A 12,963-nucleotide genomic window follows, 5' to 3' on the forward strand; every position below is an offset into this window, starting at 1 on the left:
CCCACTTATAATCTTAATTTCAGTGCCCATCCTAACATACAATATCTTGATCTTAGTGGGAATTCAATTGGAGGTAGATTTCCATATGAATTAATGAACATGACTTCCCTAAGAGTCCTTCACCTTGAAAGAAACAATTTGAACACATCAATTCCATTCATGCCTAACCTTCTAAATCTTGATGTTTCATATAACAAATTTGATAACATGGAGATTGTTGGAATCCAGAGACAATGTCATTTAAAGGAATTAAGCTTAGCAAGTAATTATATTGGAGGAGAAATGATAGGTCCATCACCAAACACATCTCAGTGTTCCTAATATGCTTTAGAGATGTTGTATTTAGATGATAATCAATTAAACGGCTCAATTCCAGAATTTTTTGGAAGACTAACCAATATAAGAGTCTTAAATCAATTAAACGGCTCAATTTTTTGAAGCCCATTTTGCCAACCTCTCGATGTTGAAGAACTTGCAAACACCTGATAATTTTAAGTTGATCTTCAACAATTCACATGAGTGGACTCCTCCTTTCCAGTTGATAATTATTAACTTAAGATCTTGCAAGATCGCAAATGGATTTCCAAAGTGGTTGCAAACTCAAAGGAAGCTTGAGATTTTGACGTTGTCTAATGCTAGCCTACATGGACTTCTACCAACATTCTTCCAGAAGATGTCCATGCTTTACGAATTAGATCTCTCCCACAACAAACTCAATGGATCTATGATAAATCTTCCTTTTAGCAAATATATTAATTATTTGCTTCTACATGACAACCTTTTAAACGGGCCGCTTCCAAGGTCACTGTGCAGAAGTACACACTTGCTAAGTCTCGATGTTTCTGGCAATCGGTTATCAGAAAACATTCCTGACTGTGTAGGGAATCTGCAGGACTTGAGGATTCTTATACTTAATTCAAATATGCTCTCTGGAGTTCTTCCAAGTTCTTTAGGAAACATTTCATCATTGGTATGGTTAAAACTGAATGATTGTAACTTTAATGGCGAAATTCCCCCAATTTGGGGAATTTGAGATCCTTGAAAGTTTTGGATCTGGGCAATAATGAATTCTCTGGAAGCATACCAAAATGGATTGGAGAAAATTTTACAGATTTGACGGTTCTCAGATTACATAAAAACAACCTCACAGGAGGTAGTCCTCAATCTTTGTGCAGATGTTCACATCTTCAGATTTTAGACATCGCACACAACAACTTAAAGGGATTCATCCCTCGTTGTTTTGGTGAGTTGAGAGGGATGATTGAGGAAACATATCCATCTCTTTATTATGGTACTTTTAGCTTTGATGCTGGTGTGACACAGGTCATAAAAGGAATCCAACTTGGTTATACAACAAATTTGAATTTAGTTATTAACATGGACCTTTCAAGCAATAAATTTACCGGAGCAATCCCTCCAGAGATAACTGCACTTGTTTTGTTGATGGGTCTAAATTTGTCTCATAATCACCTGAGTGGGAGTATTCAAGATCGCATTGGAAACATGAAGGCGTTAAATTCTCTCGATTTGTCAGACAACCAATTAACTGGGATGATCCCTCCAAGCATGGCAGCTTTGAACTTTCTAAGCTTTATGAATTTGTCACACAACAACTTGTCAGGAAGAATTCCAACCGGAAATCAATTGCAAACACTTACTGACCAGTCAATATATGCCGGGAACAGGGATCTGTGTGGTGCCCCTCTGCCAAATAATTGCTCCAATCATGAAAACCCACCAACTACAATAAGCAAGCACACATATGAGGTTGCTAATGAGCCAAAGAAGGTATGGTATTACATGGACATCACGTGTGGTTTTGCAACAGGTTTTTGGGGTGTTATTGGAGTCTTGTCATTCAAGAAGCTTTGGAGAGTGGACGTGATGGTTGCGGTGAGAGTTTTCAATATTAAAAGGGGCAGAGAAACCAAATAAGTTCTTATAAATTATAATATATGTAAAAAACATATAATTTTGCTTTGGAATACTTTTGTTGTACTATATAATTGTAACCATGGGTGTGTTAAATGTAAATCGAAATATTGCAATACATGAGACTAAATACATGTGACAAAAGAAGTGGACTGAAAAGGGCATACCATAAAAATCATGTGACGGCAACAGGTTCGCTATTAGTTTGAATGCCATTCGATTCATAGTTTCAGTCTCACCCATTATTAATTTGAATTCGATTTTGCAGTTAAACGTTTTGAAAAGAAACAAAAGAGCAACAACAACAATAATGATGACCGAAAAACAATCCAAAAAGAGGTATGTAACAATCGTTGTTCAAAGAACCAATCTCTGACTGTTTCTCCTTTAATAATCTCTTCTGCAAAATCTATACACACAATACAAGTATAACCCATGACAGCAAATTTCTCTTTGCCATTTCATCACACACCTTGTGTGCGTCTTTTAACTTCTTATTCACAATAGTGTTACAATTAAAACAAAAAGTACAGGATCAGGGGTTTTATTGGGTATTGTGGATTTGTGTTGGGCTTGATTCTTATTGGCCATTGAACATGGGTTGGTATCGATGATTTGAACTGAACTCTTCATAGAAACCCAATTGTCGCTTACTGGAACCGACTCGAACCCATTGAGAAAAACGAAAAAAACGGAAACTAAATGGTTTTAAAAACTCAAAACCGAGTTTTTGGCTTTTGGTCCGGTTTGAGCTCAAACCCAACCATGCACACCTCTAAATACGTACATCTAAAGTTCTTTGACTTCAAAATATCGCCGCCATGGGTTGTAGATGATTGTTGTCATGGGACGTCCGAGTTAGTTGCGATGGTTCCATCAGAAGAGTTTCAGTTTTCATCCCTCAGAGTTTTAATATACGAATACACTTAAAAGGAACGCATTTGAATTCGAGTATATATTAGCATTGGAATATTTTACGGGTAATGTTAGAACTTTAGATAAATACAAAAATAAATGGATTATTTTGATTGGTTCTTGTGGTGCTCGCAATATTTGTAGTTGTGTAAATAGCCCTCACTTATACACATGTGACACAAAGGTGTAGGCATTGGTAGAGTTTGGTGACGTTTGGTACACATGAATGACAAGATAAATTGAATGAATCATTGTATGGAAATGGAGAAAAATATTGTGTCTGGTTGGTCAATGGATGGAATTAACGATTACACAAGTAATCTCATTTTATCAGAAACATTCGTTCTCACCCCTTATTTTTTTATTCCCCTTTATTTTCCACTCTACGCTCTCGACACCACCATTTGATAACTATCGCCTAAACGCCACCACCACCATCATCGTTTCCACACCACAACACCGTTGCTACGGCCACCACTTTCAGTGCCTCACCACCATTGTCCCATCACCGCCATCACAGTCGTCATTTACATTTTTTATTTTGGTAAATTTTTTATTTTGAAGTAGGGGGTATTTTTGTCCTTTATATTTCAACCATGTGTTTTATTATTATTATTTTGTGGCTATGATGATGACCGAAAAAACAATCCGAAAAGAGGTATGCATCAACTATTGTTCAGAGAACCAATCACTGATTCTTTATCCTTCTTTAGACTCTCCTGCAAAATCTATACATAATACAAGAATAACCTTGTGTGGGTCTTGAAACTTCTAATTCACAGTAACTTTACTGAAGAACCACAAAAACTGATACTGGTAATATTCTTAGAATCATTGTTTTATGCTTCAAAAAATGATGAGCCCTTCATTGTTCATCTATAAATTATAACCTTCCATTGACATAGTTATTACTTTCCAAGCCCATCAGTTTAATGTAGCTCACTCAACAGCCAAGAATGATAAGCCATCAGGAATAACTTAGCCCAGTAAAAAACTGCAGCCCAGAAAGTTAAAACTATACATTACTATGTCGTTAACTCACTTATCATTTACAATATTTTGTAAATTAGTTTTTTATTACAAAGACACAAATTATTTGTCAATGAGCTTGTGTCTCACGTACGTTTATAGAGAAATATTTACATTAAATTAAATAATAAAAACACTACTAGAAAAAGAGATGTTTTTCTACAACCGAATTGCAGGAAATTTGTTGGAAAAATTTAGTTTCTAACAATTTTCTAACAAAAAAGTTGTTGGAAAAACACATGCTTGAAAATTGTTTTCAACCGTTTTCCAACAACTTTTCTTACAAAATTGCTACAAAAACTTGTGGTTATAAACTTCCTACAACTTTCCTACAAAAACTATTCATAATGTTTATTAGATAATATTGTAGCAAAGTTTGAGCTTATTTTTTTGTTGGAAATCTGTTGGAACTACTTGTTGTAGGAAATTTGTAGGAAGTTTTTGTAAGAAAATGACTTGTTTTTTAGTATTGAAACAAACACCAAAATCACCCGAATGAATAAACCATAACTTTCATTTTGGGGATAGGGAGTTTTACTTTCTGACATCAAAAGCATATGGAGATTTGTAACTAATAATATAGCTTTATGAACTTGATAAGGAACTAGTTTGATTTCATGAAAAAAGTAAGGCCTTTAGTTCATCCTGAAATACAATCTACACCAATGTCCGCATTAGACTATAAGCCTCAAGTCCCAACCACCCAGGAGTACAAGTACAGTAGAACATCTTTAGTATACACACCGATGTAGCTAGACTACAAGCCACTGGGTGTTTACTCAATTTAACTAGCTGTAACTAATACCTAATATAGCAATATAAGGTTTTAAGTTAAGATCAAACCTGTTTACTGTGCTACTTTATGTTAGTGTAATCTTGCGTAAGTGCGGGGATCTAGTTGTTGTACTTACAAAGGGGTTTTTAAGTTAGTTTTTCTCCTATTCTTGTCTAACAAGTAATTGTATGGTTATAAATAGGAGTTATTTGTAATCAAGTAACAACAACAACTTATCAATCAATACAATAAAGGTTTAGACTTGAAATCTTATTGTCTTCAATTGGTATCAAGAGCTACGGTTAGGGTTCTTTATCGGCGGCGAGGATTACCGATCAAGAAATTAAGGCGGCGCAAGGCATCTCCGATCGAAGGTGAGTCCGGCGAGGAAGGCAATCACGTTTGGTTGCAAGACCTCTGCGACGGGTTCTAAGATCGATCGAAGATCAAGAGCGGCAACCAGTTTGAAAGATACGGTATTCATCTATTTTCCGGCCAGGTTTGCGGCTAGTCGCCGGTGAACAAAGAACACAGAATAGGCGGCGTGTTTCAAGAAAACTGATTAGTTCTTGAACGTAAACAATGAGGCGTAGGTTTCAAGAACCTTATTTCGATCTTGAACAAGGCAACTTTTGTTTGTCGGCGGAAAGCAACGAAGGGAAGTTTTGCTTTCAATCTGTGTTTATTTTATTTTGGTCACAAAACTACAAAAGTCAAGTTTGCAATCAGTTTGTTGTTTTGTGGACATGATTTAATACAAAGTTACAAAAGACAAAAGTCAAAAGATCTTGAATATTTTGTGTACGAGAGTTTGAAGAATAGCAAAACACAATTTATTTTGCTTTGTCTTTGAAGTCCCAGCTTATTCGTTATTAAGATGGGTGATCAACCAAATAACCAAGTTGGAGGGCCAAGCAATCAAGTCGGTTTTCCCAAAGAACCGAGTTCTCTCTCGATTCAGTTTCCGATTCTTACGCCCACTAATTATACAAGTTGGACGGTAAAAATCAAGGCCATCTTCAAGGTTCAAGGGTTGTTGGAGGCTATCGAACCAAGAACGGGAATAATAGTTGATCCGAAGATAGATGTGTTGGCGATTGTGTATCTTTATCAAGGCATGCCGGAGGCATTGGTGATGCAAGTGGCTCACCTTTCCACCGCTAAAGAGATATGGGATGCAATTAAGACTCGTTTCGTTGGGGTTGATAGGGTTCGAGAAGCACGTATTGAGTCTCTTCAACATGAGTTCGATGTACTCAAGATGAAAGAAACGGATACGATTGATGACTTCTCGACCAAGATTAGCCAAATAGCTTCCAAAGCCAGCAATCTTGGAGAACCGTTTGATGAAAAGACCCTTGTGAGAAAGCTTTTGAAGTCCGTTCCGAGAAAGAGGTATATAGAGATTGTTGCTACTATTGAACAGTTTGCCGATATAAAGACCATGACGTTCCATGAAGCCGTTGGACGCCTAAAAGCGTTTGAGGAACGATCTGGAGATGAAGACAAACCCGTGTCTGGTAAGCAAGAACAACTCCTATATACATATGAAGAATGGAAAGCTAAAAGCAATCAAGAAAGGCGTCATGGGAAAGGCAAGATGGGAACCGAATCAAGTCAAAAGAATAAGGGGAAGGGTAAGGTTGTGGATCAGGAAAAGAAAGAACCTCGGGTGAAGAAGGATTGGTCAAAGATTAAATGTTATCGGTGTGATGAACTAGGGCACTTTGCCACGTCATGTCCTAACCGAAACAAGGAGACGAACGATCAAAGTAACCTTGCTCAAGATGGCGGACTGGGTCTAAACATGATGACGGTAGCTCGGAGTAAGGAAGATGTCGTTTTTCTAAAAGAAGGTCGGGTTGATCCAAAGCAATATGCTTCAACCCCATGTGATAAAAACACATGGATTCTTGATAACGGGGCGAGTAACCACATGACGGGAAATCCGGAATGGTTTTCCAACATCGACCGTAACAAGACCGGTAAAGTAAGTTTCGGTGATGGTTCGTGTGTTGAAATCGAAGGTCGGGGCACGATAGTAGTAGAAGGTCAAAGGGGAGAACAACGAGCCTTGAGTGACGTTTATTACATTCCATCTCTCAAAAATAATATTATAAGTCTCGGGAAATTAGACGAAGGAGGATGCAAGATCGGGATCCAAGACGGTATCTTATGGATATTCGAACAAGATGGAAAACTTCTAATCAAGGTACCGCGCTCCTTTAACCGGGTTTATAAAATTAATTTAAAGGTCGATTCTCCGGTTTGCTTACAAGTCAATTTGCATAATGTTGCATGGATATGGCATGCTCGATTGGGGCATTTGAATTTCGATGCCCTTCGGGGTCTCTCGAAACTCGCGGATGGAGTGCCAAGAATCGAACACCCGATGCAAATTTGTGATGCATGTATGCTAGGAAAACAAACAAGATCGGATATCCCGAAAGAATCCAATTATCGTGCAAAGGTACCGCTCGAGCTCGTTTATGCCGATGTTTGTGGCGCGATTTCGCCCGAGACACACGGTGGCAACCGATACTTTTTGCTTGTTGTTGACGATTACACCCGCTATATGTGGGTTTTAACAATAAAGACGAAAGACCAAGTTGTAGGCTTACTCATTGATTTCGTGAAAAGGGTGGAAAACGAAACGGGCAAGAAACTCAAAACCATGCGAACCGACAACGGGGTGAGTTTACATCCCATGTGTTGGAAGATTACTTATCAAGAATATGACTTCCTTAACATTCCTTGATCTTTCAAACTATAATCTTAGTTTGGCATGGAACTCTTTACAACTGTTAAAAGCGAACCCTTCCTTATTGGAATTGCATTTGTCACATTGTGGCCTTCACAATGCCCACTTTTCACCCACTTATAATCTTAATTTCAGTGCCCATCCTAACATACAATATCTTGATCTTAGTGGGAATTCAATTGGAGGTAGATTTCCATATGAATTAATGAACATGACTTCCCTAAGAGTCCTTCACCTTGAAAGAAACAATTTGAACACATCAATTCCATTCATGCCTAACCTTCTAAATCTTGATGTTTCATATAACAAATTTGATAACATGGAGATTGTTGGAATCCAGAGACAATGTCATTTAAAGGAATTAAGCTTAGCAAGTAATTATATTGGAGGAGAAATGATAGGTCCATCACCAAACACATCTCAGTGTTCCTAATATGCTTTAGAGATGTTGTATTTAGATGATAATCAATTAAACGGCTCAATTCCAGAATTTTTTGGAAGACTAACCAATATAAGAGTCTTAAATCAATTAAACGGCTCAATTTTTTGAAGCCCATTTTGCCAACCTCTCGATGTTGAAGAACTTGCAAACACCTGATAATTTTAAGTTGATCTTCAACAATTCACATGAGTGGACTCCTCCTTTCCAGTTGATAATTATTAACTTAAGATCTTGCAAGATCGCAAATGGATTTCCAAAGTGGTTGCAAACTCAAAGGAAGCTTGAGATTTTGACGTTGTCTAATGCTAGCCTACATGGACTTCTACCAACATTCTTCCAGAAGATGTCCATGCTTTACGAATTAGATCTCTCCCACAACAAACTCAATGGATCTATGATAAATCTTCCTTTTAGCAAATATATTAATTATTTGCTTCTACATGACAACCTTTTAAACGGGCCGCTTCCAAGGTCACTGTGCAGAAGTACACACTTGCTAAGTCTCGATGTTTCTGGCAATCGGTTATCAGAAAACATTCCTGACTGTGTAGGGAATCTGCAGGACTTGAGGATTCTTATACTTAATTCAAATATGCTCTCTGGAGTTCTTCCAAGTTCTTTAGGAAACATTTCATCATTGGTATGGTTAAAACTGAATGATTGTAACTTTAATGGCGAAATTCCCCCAATTTGGGGAATTTGAGATCCTTGAAAGTTTTGGATCTGGGCAATAATGAATTCTCTGGAAGCATACCAAAATGGATTGGAGAAAATTTTACAGATTTGACGGTTCTCAGATTACATAAAAACAACCTCACAGGAGGTAGTCCTCAATCTTTGTGCAGATGTTCACATCTTCAGATTTTAGACATCGCACACAACAACTTAAAGGGATTCATCCCTCGTTGTTTTGGTGAGTTGAGAGGGATGATTGAGGAAACATATCCATCTCTTTATTATGGTACTTTTAGCTTTGATGCTGGTGTGACACAGGTCATAAAAGGAATCCAACTTGGTTATACAACAAATTTGAATTTAGTTATTAACATGGACCTTTCAAGCAATAAATTTACCGGAGCAATCCCTCCAGAGATAACTGCACTTGTTTTGTTGATGGGTCTAAATTTGTCTCATAATCACCTGAGTGGGAGTATTCAAGATCGCATTGGAAACATGAAGGCGTTAAATTCTCTCGATTTGTCAGACAACCAATTAACTGGGATGATCCCTCCAAGCATGGCAGCTTTGAACTTTCTAAGCTTTATGAATTTGTCACACAACAACTTGTCAGGAAGAATTCCAACCGGAAATCAATTGCAAACACTTACTGACCAGTCAATATATGCCGGGAACAGGGATCTGTGTGGTGCCCCTCTGCCAAATAATTGCTCCAATCATGAAAACCCACCAACTACAATAAGCAAGCACACATATGAGGTTGCTAATGAGCCAAAGAAGGTATGGTATTACATGGACATCACGTGTGGTTTTGCAACAGGTTTTTGGGGTGTTATTGGAGTCTTGTCATTCAAGAAGCTTTGGAGAGTGGACGTGATGGTTGCGGTGAGAGTTTTCAATATTAAAAGGGGCAGAGAAACCAAATAAGTTCTTATAAATTATAATATATGTAAAAAACATATAATTTTGCTTTGGAATACTTTTGTTGTACTATATAATTGTAACCATGGGTGTGTTAAATGTAAATCGAAATATTGCAATACATGAGACTAAATACATGTGACAAAAGAAGTGGACTGAAAAGGGCATACCATAAAAATCATGTGACGGCAACAGGTTCGCTATTAGTTTGAATGCCATTCGATTCATAGTTTCAGTCTCACCCATTATTAATTTGAATTCGATTTTGCAGTTAAACGTTTTGAAAAGAAACAAAAGAGCAACAACAACAATAATGATGACCGAAAAACAATCCAAAAAGAGGTATGTAACAATCGTTGTTCAAAGAACCAATCTCTGACTGTTTCTCCTTTAATAATCTCTTCTGCAAAATCTATACACACAATACAAGTATAACCCATGACAGCAAATTTCTCTTTGCCATTTCATCACACACCTTGTGTGCGTCTTTTAACTTCTTATTCACAATAGTGTTACAATTAAAACAAAAAGTACAGGATCAGGGGTTTTATTGGGTATTGTGGATTTGTGTTGGGCTTGATTCTTATTGGCCATTGAACATGGGTTGGTATCGATGATTTGAACTGAACTCTTCATAGAAACCCAATTGTCGCTTACTGGAACCGACTCGAACCCATTGAGAAAAACGAAAAAACGGAAACTAAATGGTTTTAAAAACTCAAAACCGAGTTTTTGGCTTTTGGTCCGGTTTGAGCTCAAACCCAACCATGCACACCTCTAAATACGTACATCTAAAGTTCTTTGACTTCAAAATATCGCCGCCATGGGTTGTAGATGATTGTTGTCATGGGACGTCCGAGTTAGTTGCGATGGTTCCATCAGAAGAGTTTCAGTTTTCATCCCTCAGAGTTTTAATATACGAATACACTTAAAAGGAACGCATTTGAATTCGAGTATATATTAGCATTGGAATATTTTACGGGTAATGTTAGAACTTTAGATAAATACAAAAATAAATGGATTATTTTGATTGGTTCTTGTGGTGCTCGCAATATTTGTAGTTGTGTAAATAGCCCTCACTTATACACATGTGACACAAAGGTGTAGGCATTGGTAGAGTTTGGTGACGTTTGGTACACATGAATGACAAGATAAATTGAATGAATCATTGTATGGAAATGGAGAAAAATATTGTGTCTGGTTGGTCAATGGATGGAATTAACGATTACACAAGTAATCTCATTTTATCAGAAACATTCGTTCTCACCCCTTATTTTTTTATTCCCCTTTATTTTCCACTCTACGCTCTCGACACCACCATTTGATAACTATCGCCTAAACGCCACCACCACCATCATCGTTTCCACACCACAACACCGTTGCTACGGCCACCACTTTCAGTGCCTCACCACCATTGTCCCATCACCGCCATCACAGTCGTCATTTACATTTTTTATTTTGGTAAATTTTTTATTTTGAAGTAGGGGGTATTTTTGTCCTTTATATTTCAACCATGTGTTTTATTATTATTATTTTGTGGCTATGATGATGACCGAAAAAACAATCCGAAAAGAGGTATGCATCAACTATTGTTCAGAGAACCAATCACTGATTCTTTATCCTTCTTTAGACTCTCCTGCAAAATCTATACATAATACAAGAATAACCTTGTGTGGGTCTTGAAACTTCTAATTCACAGTAACTTTACTGAAGAACCACAAAAACTGATACTGGTAATATTCTTAGAATCATTGTTTTATGCTTCAAAAAATGATGAGCCCTTCATTGTTCATCTATAAATTATAACCTTCCATTGACATAGTTATTACTTTCCAAGCCCATCAGTTTAATGTAGCTCACTCAACAGCCAAGAATGATAAGCCATCAGGAATAACTTAGCCCAGTAAAAAACTGCAGCCCAGAAAGTTAAAACTATACATTACTATGTCGTTAACTCACTTATCATTTACAATATTTTGTAAATTAGTTTTTTATTACAAAGACACAAATTATTTGTCAATGAGCTTGTGTCTCACGTACGTTTATAGAGAAATATTTACGTTGAATTAAATAATAAAAACACTACTAGAAAAAGAGATGTTTTTTTACAACCGAATTGCAGGAAATTTGTTGGAAAAATTTAGTTTCTAACAATTTCTCTTTGCCATTTCATCACACACCTTGTGTGCGTCTTTTAACTTCTTATTCACAATATTGTTACAATTAAAACAAAAAGTACAGGATCAGGGGTTTTATTGGGTATTGTGGATTTGTGTTGGGCTTGATTCTTATTGGCCATTGAACATGGGTTGGTATCGATGATTTGAACTGAACTCTTCATAGAAACCCAATTGTCGCTTACTGGAACCGACTCAAACCCATTGAGAAAAACGAAAAAACGGAAACTAAATGGTTTTAAAAACTCAAAACCGAGTTTTTGGCTTTTTGTCCAGTTTGAGCTCAAACCCAACCATGCACACCCCTAAATACGTACATCTAAAGTCAAAGATGACTCAAAATATCGCCGTCATGGGTTGTAGATGATTGTTGTCATGGGGCGTCCGAGTTAGTTGCGATGGTTCCATCGGAAGAGTTTCAGTTATCATCCTTCAGAGTTATAATATACGAATACACTTAAAAGGAAAGCATTTGAATTTGAGTATATATTAGCATTGGAATATTTTACGGGTAATGTTAGAATTTTAGATAAATACAAAAATAAATGGATTATTTTTTATTGGTGCTCACAATATTTGTAGTTGTGTAAATAACCCTCACTTATATGCACGTGTAATGTGACACAAAGGTGTAGCTATTGGCAGAGTTAGGTGGCGTTTGGTACGCATGAATAACAAGAGAAATTGAATGGAATGAGAAAAAAATTGTGTTTGGTTGATCAATGGATGAAATCAACGATTACACAAGAAATCTCATTTCATCAAAAACATTCATTCCCGCCCTTGTCTTTTACTCCATTTTATTTTTCACCTTACTCTCTCGACACCACCATTTGACAACTACCACCTAAATGCCACCACCATCACCATCGTCTGACCGCCGCCACCACCGCCATGTTCGTTTCCACACCACAACACCGTTGCCACAACCACCACTTTCACCGCCTCACCACCATTGTCCCATCACCGCCACCACAGTCGTCATTTACGTTTTTCATTTTGCAAATTTTTTATTTTGAAGTAGGGGTATTTTTGTCCTTTATATTTCAACCATGTGTATTATTATTATTATTATTATTATTATTATTATTATGTGGCTATCAAACAACATAATGCAATAAATCATTCAATTCCTATTTATTAACTAAACAGTACAAAGAATGATAATGTTCACTTGCTCATTCCATTTCTTCTGTATTCCATTATCGCATTTATGTATAACTAGTTTATTATCTTACTAATCTATTAAATCAAAACCAATTCTCCACATGTCCTTCTAGTAGCATGTCCACCTATGCATCCAAGTCATCAAGTTTCCAATCTCATATTGTCT

General features: G+C 36.8%; 2 protein-coding genes across 2 annotated transcripts; both read left to right on the forward strand.

Annotated features, from left to right (window-relative positions):
* Window positions 1-1,257: 1,257 nt before the first annotated feature.
* Window positions 1,258-1,935, forward strand: LOC143595220 (receptor-like protein 13). The gene has a single exon (XM_077074302.1). It carries the CDS (start codon window positions 1,258-1,260, stop codon window positions 1,933-1,935), a length of 678 nt encoding a protein of 225 aa, XP_076930417.1.
* Window positions 1,936-8,781: 6,846 nt separating this feature from the next.
* Window positions 8,782-9,459, forward strand: LOC143595221 (receptor-like protein 13). Its single transcript, XM_077074303.1, has one exon. It carries the CDS (start codon window positions 8,782-8,784, stop codon window positions 9,457-9,459), a length of 678 nt encoding a protein of 225 aa, XP_076930418.1.
* Window positions 9,460-12,963: the final 3,504 nt, after the last annotated feature.

This window comes from Bidens hawaiensis, unplaced genomic scaffold, assembly GCF_021521415.1.
Source record: "Bidens hawaiensis isolate Kalapana, Puna unplaced genomic scaffold, B.hawaiensis_p1.1 tig00044801_1, whole genome shotgun sequence".
NCBI classification, from domain to species: domain Eukaryota; kingdom Viridiplantae; phylum Streptophyta; class Magnoliopsida; order Asterales; family Asteraceae; genus Bidens; species Bidens hawaiensis.

Coding starts and splice junctions, on each gene's coding strand:
- LOC143595221 (XM_077074303.1), top strand. CDS start 8,782: ATGATTGAGGAAACATATCCATCTCTTTATTATGGTACTTTTAGCTTT.
- LOC143595220 (XM_077074302.1), top strand. CDS start 1,258: ATGATTGAGGAAACATATCCATCTCTTTATTATGGTACTTTTAGCTTT.